The sequence below is a fragment of the Gymnoscopelus braueri genome (genome assembly GCF_963280865.1).
Source record: "Gymnoscopelus braueri genome assembly, chromosome: 15".
In the NCBI taxonomy this organism is placed as follows: Eukaryota; Metazoa; Chordata; class Actinopteri; order Myctophiformes; family Myctophidae; genus Gymnoscopelus; species Gymnoscopelus braueri.
The window spans coordinates 50,170,332-50,186,682 of record NC_137620.1 but is presented as its reverse complement, the minus strand read 5'-3'; the positions used below and the strand labels follow the sequence as shown (position 1 = coordinate 50,186,682).

General features: G+C 39.5%; 2 protein-coding genes across 3 annotated transcripts in view; both read right to left on the bottom strand.

The window, feature by feature from the left end:
- Window positions 1-8,136, bottom strand: part of LOC308102275 (uncharacterized protein) — a 98,145-nt gene extending 90,009 nt beyond the window's left edge. For both annotated transcript variants that reach the window (XM_080451911.1, XM_080451912.1), the window contains exons 1-4: window positions 8,034-8,136; window positions 4,972-5,073; window positions 4,295-4,371; window positions 1,565-1,666 (exon numbers count right to left, since the gene is read on the bottom strand). The gene's annotated coding sequence lies outside the window, so the exon portion shown is untranslated. The remainder of the gene's footprint in view (window positions 1-1,564; window positions 1,667-4,294; window positions 4,372-4,971; window positions 5,074-8,033) is intronic.
- A 7,561-nt stretch (window positions 8,137-15,697) lies between these two features.
- The window catches only part of LOC308102278 (serrate RNA effector molecule homolog), a 35,493-nt gene continuing 34,839 nt past the window's right edge, over window positions 15,698-16,351 (bottom strand). Inside the window, exon 21 of the mRNA XM_080451917.1 lies at window positions 15,698-16,122. Within this exon, the coding sequence (XP_080308043.1) occupies window positions 16,047-16,122 (76 nt within the window). The 3' untranslated portion in view covers window positions 15,698-16,046. The remainder of the gene's footprint in view (window positions 16,123-16,351) is intronic.

The window sequence follows — 16,351 nt, the reverse complement described above, 5'->3', positions numbered from 1 at the left end:
CTCGCATTGCGAGCTTGTAGATCGGTTATTTTCACAATATTTATCTGTGAAACCGAGTCAAACTAAATTAAATGCCTCAACTCCTACAATTCCAAGTGCTTGTCAGGGCGGGGGGTCCCCAGTTCAGATATGATTATTTTGGGGGGTCCCCAGTTAAAATATGATTGTTTTGGGGGGTCCCCAGTTCAAATAGGATTATTTTGGGGGGTCCCCAGTTCAAATAGGATTATTTTGGGGGGTCCCCAGTTCAAATAGGATTATTTTGGGGGTCACAGCCTGAAAAGTGTGGGAACGCTTGCTATAAACAACATACTGTTCGTCTATAATTGCCTTCACAAAAGTGTGGGAGGGGCTATTTTTAACAACAAAACAAAACAACCACCATAAATCATATCCACAAGTTTCCTAGGGAATTGTGGGCATCACTTCCTGTCAATTTGATCCAATGAAATCCAAAGAAATCGACAGGAAGTGATGCCCACAACCCCTAGGAAACTTGTGGATAAAAACTAAATACAATCTGCCCATAGGGGGCGCCACAAACGCAATCAGTCTGTAGTACCAACTCCATTTCCTGCACTCCCTTTCAGACGTAATCCTACAGATACAATAATAACTGTTATGGAGGGAAGCAGGCCACACACACACGCACGCACGCACGCACGCACGCACGCACGCACGCACGCACGCACGCATGCACGCACGCAAGCACACGCACACACGCACACACACACGCACACACACACACCTCATGTGTTTCCACTCAGCCAACCAGAGGTAGAACGCACATCTTACATACATTTCATCTATTTCAAATCCACAGCCATAGATCGGTCCCACCCGCGTTCGGTTAGCAGAATGATCTGAGCAGCATTAAAGTGCTCTAAGCTGTGTCTTAATGTGTGTTGGTTAATTATCCTGTCTCACCCAATAATTAATTCCTAAGACTTGGAGTCAGATATTATCCTCTAGTTTCATATCCATTTGAAAGTTCTGCCAGAAAACGTGAGTTTAGTAAAATATCTCCACTTTTCCATGAGCTGCACACGGACGACTTTCTGTACGGGCGAGGGGCCTGGAATGAGTGAAGGACCGAATTTATTAAAACTTCCTCTGATCATCAAAAATTGACAGGGAAGCAAAAACGTATGGGCCACACAATTGACAGGTGCGTTGTGATTGGTGCGGGAAAATGAATCACACCACCTGCCAATTGTGTGTCCCAAACATTTTTGCTTCCTAAAGGAAGTTTAGATATATTCAGTCCTTCACTCATTCCGGGCCCCTCGTCCGTACAGTAAGTCGTCCGTGTGCAGCTCATGGAAAAGTGGAGATATTTGACTAAACACACGTTTTCTGGCAGAACTTTCAAATGGATATGAAACTAGAGGACAATATCTGACTCCAAGTCTTAAGAATTAATTATTGGGTGAGTACAAACGCAGCGCAAAGCACTTTAATGCAGCGCAGATCACTCTGCTAACCGTGTGCGGGTGTGACCGATCTATGGCTGTGGATTTGGAATACACAGCCATTTGACTCATGAGCAATAAAATAAAGTTACCTGGTATCTGGAGCAGTTGTGTAGTTGTTTGTGATGTTTGTCTAACAGCCAGTCAGTGTCTGTTGGAGTGAAGTGTTGATATCTGTGTGTGTTGATAAAACCCTATTGGAACAAAGAGACACATTCATAGTTTTAATGATTCAACTCCTCTCTCCTTTGAGGAAGTAGGAACATGATAATAATTAATTACTATTTGTAAGAATAATATGAAACAGAATTACAATTACAAAAGCAAAACGTCACCCAGATTCATATTTGTTGCCGCTTCAAGATGGAGGATATTATCCCAGATCAACAGGTTCTTATCTAGTGACTTCATTCATTTAAAAACTACTTGATAAGAGACAAAGTATGAAAGTCTAAACATTAACATAATGTATCCAGGTATCATCTGAGGTGACTTCATGTACTGACAATCAGTGTAAAAACCATCAATACCATTATGAAATGATAATCAGTGTAAAAACCATCAACACCATTATGACATGATAATCAGTGTAAAAACCATCAACACCATTATGAAATGATAATCAGTGTAAAAACCATCAACACCATTATGAAATGACAATCAGTGTAAAAACCATCAACACCATTATGACATGATAATCAGTGTGAAAACCATCAACACCATTATGACATGATAATCAGTGTAAAAACCATCAACACCATTATGAAATGATAATCAGTGTAAAAACCATCAACACCATTATGAAATGATAATCAGTATAAAAACCATCAACACCATTATGAAATGATAATCAGTATAAAAACCATCAACACCACTATGAAATGATAATCAGTATAAAAACCATCAACACCACTATGAAATGATAATCAGTGTAAAAAAGATGAAAAAGGAAACAGGTCTGGCACGTAAACAAAATGGTCGTTTCATTCATGAGCCGGCCAGGAATCCTATCATTTTAGGGGCACGGCAACTTGGCGTAGAATAGGTGTTTTGAAGGCACAAAGGCCAAACACTATTAAAGCAATGTTCAGAATTCACCAATCAGGATGGAACATGAAAAATCTGACAAATCACTTGACTATAGAGATACTGTGTACCGATTTGTGTAATGTTTGGAAACATTTGTAGGAGTAATATAAAAAAATGTGCTCTGGCATCCAGAGAGTGTCTGCAGTCTCTGCACAGTTTCACTGCGATGGGGCCACGGTGCCGGAGATAAGCTGCTCGCTGACAGACGGAAGGACGGACGGACGGACGCACACACGGATGGAAGGACAGGGTGCAAAACATAGTCTCACCTCCTCAGGGGGGGACAGAGAGAATGTGCTATTATAGATGCTGCACACACACACACACACACACACACACACACACACACACACACACACACACACACACACACACACACACACACACACACACACACACACACACACACACACACACACACACACACTTTTTTGTCGTTTGCAAGTCACATCACTGTTTGATGAGTGAATTAACCTTGTGATACTGTCTGTCTGTCTGTCTGTCTGCCTGCTGCTTGGAACTGGGAGAGGGGGGAGGGGGGACGGGGAGGGGGAGGGGCGGCTGTTAAACTTACGACAGTGTCAGCTAGAGCGGAGGATCTCTTCCTTATAGTTGAACAGTTAAGTTAATGCTAGTTAAACCAGTCAGTCAGTCACTACAACATGCTACCAAATAAACCACCATCAGTGCTGCAGTTTAAAGGAAAGGAGGTGACAAATGCGTGCTATCTTTTGTCATATGTAGCTGTTGATATTTTATGAAGGCAAAAAACTAAATTGCGGGGGGGGGGGGGGTATATATTGTGTATTGGTGGTTATCTCATTGAAGCAAGGTTTCACATAAATGTGCTAATTCCAACTCAGCTACAGCTGTCAATCTAACAGCTGAGCTGTTTCCCCCAGTGCTACTCTCACTGTCTCAGCTATGTGTATTTGTGTAACTGTGTATGTGTCGCTCTTATCTTTAGCCCATACCTTATATGACCATTTAGAATAGCATCTTTGGTACAATGTGGAGTATAAAGAACTGTGTTAGATGAGGTTCAGGCTTCTGCCCTACGGGGCCCAAGCTCTGGCCAGGATGCCAGAGCTCTGTCTGATCTGTATGCTGTTTGCTCTGCTGAAATCTTCCTAATAAATTATCTAAAACTTCACCTGAATGGAATATTATTATTATTCATATTTCTATTATAACACACACACACACACACACACACACACACACACACACACACACACACACACACACACACACACACACACACACACACACACACACACACACACACACACACACACACACACACACCTCTGTTTAACACAATGCTGTACCCCTCCATCTCTACATACTGTCTCCATGTTCTAAAATAGTTTTAATGATGTTGTGACACTTGCTTTGGTAATGTAAACGTATGTTTTCTCATTAGAATTGATTCCTCTAGAACAAGCTGACATTACTGTAGCTTTGATGTTAAACGAGGCCGGGGGAGTGTTTGCAACGCTTCTCTCTTCCTGTAGTAGTAGTAGTATATGCTAAATGTAGTAGTAGTAGTAGTAGTGTATCCCAAACTTTGAAATGGGACATATTCTGCATGATGATGATTTTACTCAAGTACATTTTGAATTCCAGACTATTACTTGTAACAGAGTATTTCTATATTGCAGTATTGATGCTTTTACTTAAGTAAAACATGTGAGTACTTCTTCCACCACTGCTGAGAGCTAGAAAAGTACCTGTGACCTCCGGGACCTCCGGAGTTCTAGGCGGGCTCAGCTATGGCCGTCCCAAAATGCTTAGAAGTGGGATCAACCTGCAAACAAAGTGAAAGGTCAAATGTACTAAGTATTGAGGGTTTAAGAGGTTAAATGTCTGAAAATACACATTAACATGAATCCAACACAACACTGATGATAGAGCTGTCATACAGCACAGTGCTGTCAAACACACAAATCCACCTAAACCTACTGGGCCGTCATGGAAAAGGTCTTTCACTATAGTACTCCTAAATGTGCTGGTATTCATCCACACGGCCCACCCATCTGACCTCTTAACATGGGCTCTGATCCGGAACATGTTGGTAACCACTGGTCTAAATATTCACACAAAAGGTGTGGCCTGTACAGTATATGACATGGTTCAAACAAACCGCATGTGTTTCCACTCAGCCAGCCAGAGGTAGAATGCAGGAATCACAACACGTCGGTTGTTCCTCCGGGTGAGGAAAATAAAACAATGAAAAGACTTTGAGTGTTTTCTCTTCACATAATAATACTTTTGAGCCGTGCTCCTAGAAGTGTTTTTATTTTGTTCTTGGAGTGTTGCTACTCATGAGCAAGGCACGTACAGTACAAGACTCTGCAGAAACAAAATGGTTGTTTGACTCATGAGCAATAAAATAAAATAAAGTTACCTGGTATCTGGAGCAGGTGTGTAGTTGTTTGTGATGTTTGTCTAACAGCCAGTCAGTGTCTGTTGGAGTGAAGTGTTGATGTCTGTGTGTGTTGATAAAACCCTATTGGAACAAAGAGACACATTCATAGTTTTAATGATTCAACTCCTCTCTCCTTTGAGGAAGTAGGAACATGATAATAATTAATTACTATTTGTAAAAGCAATATCATTAATATAATAATAATAATATAATAATGAATTACTATTTGTAACTTAAGTAGTGAAAATAGCAGATACATAAGCTCGCAACACGTCACATCGTGGCGTCTCAATATTGAATGACTTTAAGACCTTTTCAATCTTTAAAATTAAGTAGATTTAAAAAAACGAAGATAAACTAATAATAAGATCATTACTACGTCAAAAGTAACCCACAAGCTATAAAAAATAAATTGTTAAACATTGTTTAAATTGTCCATTATTACCTAAGAAAGAGACAACAATTGTGAAAATAGCCGATCTACAATCTGACAACGCCTCGCATTGCCGAACCGTGTCAAACTAAATGTAATGTCTCAACTACTACAATTCCAAGTGCTTGTCAGGGTGGGGGGTCCCCAGTTCAAATATGATCATTTTGGGGGGATCAAGGCCTGAAAGGTTTGGGAACCCTTGTTCTAAACAACACACTGTTTGTCTATAATTTGTCAGATAAATGCTGTGGTCAGATCCAGTTTTTATCATCAGAGGCTGCTTGCTCAAATCAAGTCTGTGTTTCATTAAATGATTTTGAGAATGTGATTCATGCTTTAATCTCCAGATGTATGTAATGTAATACTGTAATGCTGAAAAGGCTCGGTCACCTCTGGTCTTTAAACATGTCTTTGGGACCTCAAGTTTCAACTGGCCCACAGACCACAATGACCTTGGGGGAGTATAAACTACTAGAAGTTCAGAGAGATCCTGAGATGTCAAACCAATAAGGATTTAAAAACAAACAATAACATCTTAAAATCCATTCTGAAGCAAACAGGGAGCCAGTGAAGTGAAGCCAGAAAGGGTGTAATGTGGTCACGCTAGCGGGTTTCAGTTAAGAGACGTGTTGCAGCATGTTGGACTAACTGAAGACGTGTAATGGAGGCTTGGTTTAAGCCAACATAAATACCCCCACATTATGGAATGAGATCCCCTCCTATATCAACCTGACCCCCACCATCGAGACGTTTAAATGTCACCTTAAAGGAGGAGTTCACCCAAAAAATAACTTATTTTCTATCAATTGCACACCCTATGAAGCCTTGAATCCATGGATTCTTTTTTGTTTTTGTCGCATTCCTAAGCTAATAATTTGATTCCCATCTCCTACCGGCTAATGTATCCGGTAGGAGACACAAAGTATATTATTTGTGTCTCCTACCGGAAATACACACGGTCATCAAATTATTGTCTTAGGAATGCCACAAAAACTAAAATAAATTCATGAAATTAAGGCTTCATGGGGTGTGCAATTGATAGAAAATAAGTAATTATTTGGGTGAACTCCTCCTTTAAGTCCCTCCTTTATACCTTGGCTTTTGATCCTGTTTGAGAGTTCTGTGGTTTTTGCTTTGTTTCTGCTGACACTGCTGTGTCTTGTATGTTTTAGTGATGTGTCTCCTTTTTGTTTATTTGTGTTACTTATCTTACTGTGTGTATTTACTGTTGTTTTTCTGTGTTTTATCTTATATAGTGTTTTTAGCTTTTAGATTTTCTGTGCAGTGCTGTGGAAACCTTGAGTTGTAAAATGTGCTACAGTATATAAATAAAATGGATTGGATTGGTTTGCATAGAATTGATACTCCATACTGTGTGTCTATAATTGATACTCCATACAGTTTGCAAATAATTGCCTTCACAAAAATGTAGGGCCTGTGGGCTATTTCTAAAAACAAAAACACCACCATAAATCACACGCACACACACACACACACACACACACACACACACACACACACAGAGTGAGGCCTGTACAGTACATCACATGACTCAAACAAAATGTCTGTTTCAAAGAAACCTCATGTGTTTCCACTCGGCCAGAAGAGTCTCAACATGTCGGTTGTTCCTCCGGGTGAGGAAAATAAAACAATGAAAAGACTTCAAGTGTTTTCTCTTCACATAATAATACTTTTGAGCCGTGCTCCTAGAAGTGTTTTATTTTGTTCTTGGAGTGTTGCTACTCATGAGCAAGGCACGTCCATTACTAGCTCTAGAATGTCTGTGATCTTACATACATTTCATCTACTGTATTTAAAATCCACAGCCATAGATCGGTCCCACCCGCGTGCGGTTAGCAGAGTGATCTGTGCTGCATTAAAGTGCTCTAAGCTGCGTCTGTACTCACCCAATAATTAATTCCTAAGACTTGGAGTCAGATATTATCCTCTAGTTTCATATCCATTTGAAAGTTCTGCCAGAAAACGTGAGTTTAGTCAAATATCTCCACTTTTCCATGAGCTGCACACGGACGACTTTCTGTACGGGCGAGGGGCCCGACATGAGTGAAGGACCGAATTTATTAAAACTTCCTCTGATCATGAAAAATTGACAGGGAAGCAAAAACGTATGGGCCACACAATTAACAGGTGCGTTGTGATTGGTGCGGGGTAATGAATCACACCACCTGCCCATTGTGTGCCCCAAACATTTGTGCTTCCCAAAGGAAGTTTAGATATATTCAGTCCTTCACTCATGTCAGGCCCCTCGTCCGGACAGTAAGTCGTCCGTGTGCAGCTCATGGAAAAGTGGAGATATTTGACACACGTTTTCTGGCAGAACTTTCAAATGGATATGAAACTAGAGGACAATATCTGACTCCAAGTCTTAAGAATTAATTATTGGGTGAGTACAAACGCAGCGCAAAGCACTTTAATGCCGCACAGATCAGCTGCTAACCGTGTGCGGGTGTGACCGATCTATGGCTGTGTATTTGGAATACATAAAATGTGTGTAAGATCACAGACACACATCACAGGGCTAGTACTGTACAAGACTCTGCAGAAACAAAATGGTTGTTTGACTCATGAGCAATAAAATCAAAGTTACCTGGTATCTGGAGCAGTTGTGTAGTTGTTTGTGATGTTTGTCTAACAGCCAGTCAGTGTCTGTTGGAGTGAAGTGTTGATGTCTGTGTGTGTTGATAAAACCCTATTGGAACAAAGAGACACATTCATAGTTTTAATGATTCAACTCCTCTCTCCTTTGAGGAAGTAGGAACATGATAATAATTCATATTATTTGTTAAAATAATATGAAATTAAATAAACAAATGTACCTGTCATGAACAAAGGCCGAAAGACACCCAGATGTGTGGCTCTATATTATTACATATTAGCCTGGTGACTTCAGTCATTCAAAAACTACTTGGTAAAGAGCCAATGTATGAATTTCTAAACATGAACAGATCAGGCATGCAAACAGACCAGATACTCAGTATTTTAAAGATATTTACTCATTGACTCATGTTAATAGAACATTATATTTCCATGATGCTCTCTACTGTCTTCACTGTAAATGTGTTTCAACATGTACGCACAGACCGTTTTCTTTTCAGTGTTGACTGTAATTAGATAAAAGTGAAATATATGGCCAACTTTAGAGAAGGTTGAGGCTGTGTTACACAGCTGTGTCTCTGATAGTATTTGAAGGAGGTGGGGGATCGGAAAAAAACGGGATGTGGGCAGTGGTGGAAAGTAACTAAGTACATTTACTCAACTACTGTACTTAAGTACAATGTTTAACAAGTGAAAATATTGCAACTTGTGTTTGTGATGATCCTCTGAACTTTGTCGTCCAGGACGTATAGTCAGTGCCTTTATTCTTGCCTCTAAACACCTAATACGAGCATGAGCCTTCCTGATTTAAGTGTAATCACTTTTTCTTCTCCTTCAGAGCAAAATACTACATCCTTACTAACAGATACTACACGTCACTTTGTTCTAGAGGGAGGGAGCGAGCGAGGGAGCGAGAGAGGGAGGGAGGGAGCGAGCGAGACAGAGAATGAAGAGTATTTCCTGGCACCAATATCGTCTGGCAGAGCGCCTCTGTACTGCTGTATCCTATAGCCTACTGCTACCATGTCCACATTAATGAACTATGTACTGTCTCTGCTGTAGCCTATAGCCTACTGCTACCATGTCTACATTAATGAACTCTGTACTGTCTGTGCTGTATCCTATAGCCTACTGCTACCATGTCCACATTAATGAACTCTGTACTGTCTCTGCTGTATCCTATAGCCTACTGCTACCATGTCCACATTAATGAACTCTGTACTGTCTCTGCTGTATCCTATAGCCTACTGCTACCATGTCCACATTAATGAACTCTGTACTGTCTCTGCTGTATCCTATAGCCTACTGCTACCATGTCCACATTAATGAACTCTGTACTGTCTCTGCTGTATCCTATAGCCTACTGCTACCATGTCCACATTAATGAACTCTGTACTGTCTCTGCTGTAGCCTATAGCCTACTGCTACCATGTACACATTAATGAACTCCACATATTCTGCTGCCATTAAAGACCCATTTTCTTCTCTCTCTTCCTCTCTGCACTCACTGAAGAGTTAACGGATGGCGGGGGTTGTGGTGCCGAAACTTTTTTTTCCAGGCTCTCCTTTTTCTCTCTCTCTCTCTCTCTCTCTCTCTCTCTCTCTCTGATGTGGCTGTAATGTTTTTCTCTCTGATGTGGCTGTAATGTTTTTCTCTCTGATGTGGCTGTAATGTTTTTCAAATACACACACAAACACACTCACACAAAAAAAAAGTTTAGCGGAGCGAGTCACAAACTTTGTTAACGTCATCTTCCCCTCGTATCATGATTAGTTAACACAGGTTTTATTTAGAAGTTCGTCCACAACATCCCTCTTTTTCTTGTGAATTGCCCGTGCGATCAATCAACAATACAATCAACTATACAATCGACATGGACATTTTCCTTGGATCTGCTCGATTCACACACATGATATACTTTAGATTTAATCGATATGGAAATGTTGCTTGAATATGCTCGATTCACACAAATGGCCAAGGTGTGGCCTGTACAGTACATGACAAAATGTCTATTTTCAAATAAACCTCATGTGTTTCCACTCAGCCAGCCAGAGGAAGTGTCTCAACATGTCGGTTGTTCCTCCGGGTGAGGAAAATAAAACAATGAAAAGACTTTAAGTGTTTTCTCTTCACATAATAATACTTTTGAGTCGTGCTCCTACAAGTTACTGTACAAGACTCTGAAACAAAATGGTTGTTTGACTCGAGAGCAATAAAATCACATACAGATATGATCTGAGGCTATCATCATAATTATACTGATTAAATCATTATTAATTCCATTTCTAACGTCATGACAGAGAACACGGTAAAGAACACCTACCTCTTGAAGAAGGAAGAAATAAAAAGAAAGAAATGAAGGTATCGGATGAATTCATAGGGAGGAGGGGTTAAGGAGGGGAGGGGATTATAACCAAAGAAAGAAATAAAGAAACAAACTAAACTATAAAAAGTGCTCAAACATTGGCCAAATTGACAAATTATATAAGAAAGAGGCAAATATTGTGAAAATAGCCGATCTAGAAGCTTGTAGATCGGCTATTTTCACAATATTCATCTGTGGAACCGAGTCAAATACGATTCAATGCCTCAACTCCTACAATTCCAAGTGCTTATCGGGGTTGCGGGGTCCTTAGTTCAAATATGATTATTATGGGGGGTCCCCAGTTCAAATATGATTATTATGGGGGGTCCCCAGTTCAAATATGATTATTTTGGGGGGTCCCCAGTTCAAATATGATTATTTTGGGGGTCTATAGCCTGAAAGGTTTGGGAACCCTTGGACTAGTCTAATAGACATAAAGACATGTTAACCTCTAAAGATGCTTCAGTTACCTTGTCTTTCATTTTGTCTTTCCATTCATCAAACAGTCCCCTCTCAGCATACTCGTCCAATCCTGTCATGAGGTTCTGGTCTGGATTTCTGGAGTGCTTCTGTACTTCCTCTTCATTTCCAACCACTTTCAGGAAATCTACTCTCCTGGAAGATTTTCCAAAACAAAAATAATATACTGAAACCATCACTCTTAAAACATGTTGGTAGAAAGGTTACTGTTGGATCAAACTGTTAACTAATTTAAACCTGGCATGTATATGTTTAGAATTTCATAACAAATGAAAAAAAATCAAATCAAAAAAGATAGATAGCAAAAATAGCAGATCTACAAGCTCACAAAATGTGATGCAAGGTTGAGAGCATGGAATCAGGTATTTTCACTACTTTTGGCTTAAAATGGTATTTAACTTTAAAACACTTTAAAACCCCTAGGGGGATCTCAGAGTTACTACAAGGGGGGCGCCAAACCTTTATGTAAAAGGAACTTTTACCCCCATGTTTTTATTAACCACTTGAAGCCTGACTGATAATGTCCTATTGAATTTTAGACTTATTGAAAACACACGTCTCTAAGGGCCGGATTTACCATTGGGCTAGGGTGGGCTGCAGCCCGGAATTATAGGTGTAAAAAAAGAGAAGAAAAAATGGTCTAATGTAAAGTAGGCCTATAGCCTGACTCGACGATTGAAATTGGTGAAATTGTGACCATCAGTTCTCCTATTTAAGCCATTAATTAACAACACTTTCATCTGTTCCACGGCTCTGACTGCCTTTGATGTGCCAACGAGGTCTGAGGCAGTCAGCAGGCTCTGGCCATAATGTGCTCTTTGTCAGAAGCCGCAGACTTTTCCCTGTTGGATAGATGCATCAACTTTATATCATTATTCAATGTTGCTGGCCTCCATGGAACCTATAATATTATTGCCACCAAAACCAGAGCCGTGGGTTGCGTTGGGTCGCTTTTAAAGGCTATTCTATAAACTCACTTTTAAATAAGAGATTTGAGTGGAAACCAAAACAGATCCACGATGACGCTATTGCCATGGCTCTCCACACCGTCCTCTCGCACATGGACAACAAGCTGCTGAAGGACAAATATGTACGTATGCTGTTGGTGGACTACAGCTCAGCATTCAACACCATTGTCCCAGCAATACTTGACACAAAGCTCAAAGACCTAGGGCTACACCCAAGCATGTGTGACTTGCTTGTTAGTCCATGAGCCAGAGCCCCAAAATTGAGCAATGATTATCGAAAGAGTGGGCAAAACCAAACCTATATTAAATTGTTCATAGGGTCAATACGAGTAAATAAATATATGATAACCTCTCCACAGGAGCAGCTTTTTCATAGTTATCACACATTTTGTTATTTTCCCCATACGTACATGACAGGTGAAAAAATGACAAAATTAAAAAAATAGCTATCATAATGAATCTTCCCCAGTTGATTACTTACATGAGGACAATGATTTATCGTATTACAAGTTTTCTGAAATTGTATATTTAAATATGCAAATTAAGCATTTAGTCCATGAGCCAGAGCCCAAAAATTGAGCCAGATATTGAATATTCCCTCGTTAAAAACCTTTGACTCCAACATCTTAACAAAATTAAATAAGAATGTCGACTCTGGCTTTGTCCAATGTTCTAATGTTGATTCTGGAAAGTTATGCAAATTCGGGCATACTTTCCTAATGCCCAATTTGCATATTTAAATATACAATTTCAGAAAACTTGTAATACGATAAATCATTGTCTTCATGTAAGTAATCAACTCAGGAAGTTTCATTATGATAACTCTTTTTTAAATGTTGTCATTTTTTCACCTGTCATGTACGTATGGGAAAAATAACAAAATGTGTGATAACCATGAAAAAGCTGCTCCAGTGGAGAGGTTATCATATATTTATTTACTCGTATTGACCCTATGAACAATTTAATATAGGTTTGGTTTTGCCCACTCTTTCGATAATGAAATCTTGTCTGGCTCATGGACTATGTGACTTGCTTGGGCAAGTCACAAGCAAGTCACACATTTTTTTAGGCGTCCTAACAGGCTGTGTCACGGGATGGTGTATGGGAACGGTACTCCCCGAGAAAAGATCAGCCTACAGCGAGTAGTACGATCAGCAGAGCGCATAATGGGAGCGCTCTAGGAACTGTATAAAAAGCGTGGTCAAAGCCAAGCGCATCATTAAGGACAAGCACCACCCAAGGGGGTCCCTGGAACAAAGCATTTTCAGATGGGGGTCTACGGCAAATATATCAATTTGTCAAAATTACAGATGCTTAAGAACGTAAAGGCTTTTGATAAACATTTCAAGGATTTGACTGCTTTGATTCATGATTTTTATTGATTTGCTCATTTGGTAATTTAATAAAAGTGAGATAATAATTATTGTTATCATCATGTCCACGGACATACAGCATTACAACAGTTTATCATCTGAATGTGTTCTTCGGTAGGTGGATGTGCATTAAAACCCACGTGGCTTCTACTCACAGGCCTACCTACAAATTATAAATATTAGGCCAAGTTATGTTAGTAATAATGCTTTCTACCTCAAAACCTATTCGGCAAGTGTTTCCATTAGTCCTACCCATTTTGCACATTACATTTTTTTATTTATTCGATGAAGCTCCAAAATCTATAGCCTATAATTCACGTTACAGTAACAGTATAATAATATATATAGTATAATATATAATAGTAATGATAGCAGTTTTATAGCTGTGGTCCATAGTAGCCTCACTTCGGAACAGATAACAGTTGCTATACAACAAAAATGTGGAATGCCCTACCAAAAGTAGTGAAGGAGAGTACCTTCAGGAGAACCTGTTATACTGTTCATATTTTTGTTTTTCTTATTTTTATTTTAAAACTGTTTATATGATGTTCTGCATAGTCGTGTACACGATCAGTCATTTAATGTCACTATGAATTGAGTACAAAAGACCCCATTTGAAACAAGCCATGGGCTTTTTTTTTTGTTTTAATCCCATTTAGTTGACCTTATATCTGAACTGTACTTTCATGTGCTTCAGTATTCAGGATTCAATCAATCAAATTAAACACAGCGGTGCAGCTGTGATTCAGTCCAGATGAGCTACGTAAGTGTAGAGTAAAGGGTCGGGGCAAAGACATGTAAAGAAGGAGTGGACACATAAGGAAGGACATGTAAAGAAGGAGTAGACACGTACGTCACTCAGATTCATAAATGTAGAGCAGTGGTTTTCAACCCTTTTCATATCCAAGGTCCATTATTTATTGGGCATTTGAGCCACGGACCTGAGACTCTCAGAGCCACAACTTAGAATATGTTGTTATCGTTGGATAACATTTTGTCCACAATTTCATCCATGCTGTATTGTGGCACCAATAGGAGACGACAGGCAAACGTTGATCAAAAATAACAATTCTTCTACATTCTCTAATTGTGTAGACGTCTTTTAATTAAGTAATGCAGATGTTTAACAATAGTTTAACTCTTCTTGAGGGTAAAATGAAACCAAATGGACCCGTCACCACTTTCACACCGTAAGCAGTAGATATCTTGTTCTCTTTTACATGCTTTTTTTCATGTTTGATTTTTTTTTTCTTCTCCTTGCTCTCCATCTCCCCACATTGTACATAAATGTATTGCCAATAATTGCAATCGTGCTAAAATAATTTAGCTAAAAATCTCCTTACTTCTGTCATTTCGATTTTTTGTTTTTTTTGTTCATAGTTTAGTTTTTCTTTGAAAAAGTATTGCTCGATATTGAATCAACCAACTATAAAGTGTCTGGGGTGCAACACTAAAGCTACACTAGACGTTAAAATGACCCCAGACCCTAGATAGTGAAATACCCCTTTAGAGTGCAGTCAGAACCGAAATTCTGCCAATACTTTTCAATGGGAGCGTTTGTTACCATACACGGATTTTCACTAAAAAATGCTCTGTTTTGATTACAAAGCATAATGGCAGAATTAAAGTTCGATGTGAGCGCACCCTTAATCCATAAAGACCGGGAACCCATCCGTGTGTCATTTTTAGATTTATGTGGCTATTTTTTCAAAATCGTGAATCTTTAAATATATATATTCTTTAAAGTGAACATTTGTAACTCAAATATTTGATTCTGGGGATTCTATAAATGTCTTCTAAATCCTAAAATGTTTTAGTTTTTTTAAACGTATGTTGGTAAAATCAATGGTTCTCAAACTTTTTCATGTGAACGACCCCCAAAATGTATTTGGCTGTGGACCCCCATCTCAAATTATGTTGTTCCAGGGACCCCCGTAGAAGCGAAGAATTGAGTTAAAAATATTAGCTTTAAAAAATATATATATATTTGCACAGATTTTCATGATTTTTCTAAAAACAGCAGATCTACAAGCTCATGAGCTTGTAGATCTGCTGTCTTTGAAAAGCCCAAAGGTTAAAGAATGTAAAATGACAGATGTTTTCCTGGTCTTAATGGGTTAAAGACAGATTGTATGGTAAACATGGTACCGTCATGGTTAGTGCTCGGGTGGTGCAGTGGTAAAGTACCTGTCCACCACCATGCAGGCTGAGGGTTTGAATCCACGGCGTCTACACCAACACATCTGACCCGTGTTCATCACTGTATGTACTCCTATGGACTGGGGGGGCGGAGCATGTCAGCGGGGAGTGTTGGGAGGGAGGAGTTAGGACGATGAAGGCTCTACGTCCTCCCGGTGGAGGCTCCTCACTGGTAGGTGAGTCAGTAGATATAACAGCAACACACTCACACATCATCATTGTAACAGTAACTACTATAAACATAGATAATAAATCCAGGCCCACAGCGTGTTGACAGCAGATCTTTATTGAAGGAGGAAGACATTCAGGACATCAAAACATCTTCATCACATGATGACACACACCCTGGTCCTTATGCACACACACACACACACACACACACACACACACACACACACACACACACACACACACGACTAGACACTAGTTGTTTTAAAGAAATAGAAAATAAAAATAAACAAGTTAAAGACGGAGAAAGAGAGGGAGGGAGAGAGAGATAAATGAGAGAGAAATGAGAGAGAGAGAGAAAGAGAGAGACAGAGAGAGAGAGAACTAGAGAGAGAGAGGGGGGGGGGATTAAAAAAGTAATGATTAAAAAAAAAGTTCTTCTTTTGTGGTTTTAAAAAAAGTCCATGTCTTCTGGAGCGTCCAGATCTCTGTACTCTATGATGGACCTGGGGTCACTTCTCACCCCCCTGGAACACACACACACACACACACACACACACACACACAGTCAGTTGTTTATCATAACAGACACAGGGTCAGTTCTTATCCAGCTAAGAGAGAAATTGACTGATATATGTTCATCAAAACTAAGACATCCAGACTCTCTTACATTTGATGTATTTTATGTAGACTGAAACCATGTAACTCTGTGCTCACATCTATACGTCAGTCAGACAGACTAGAGATGCTCCCATC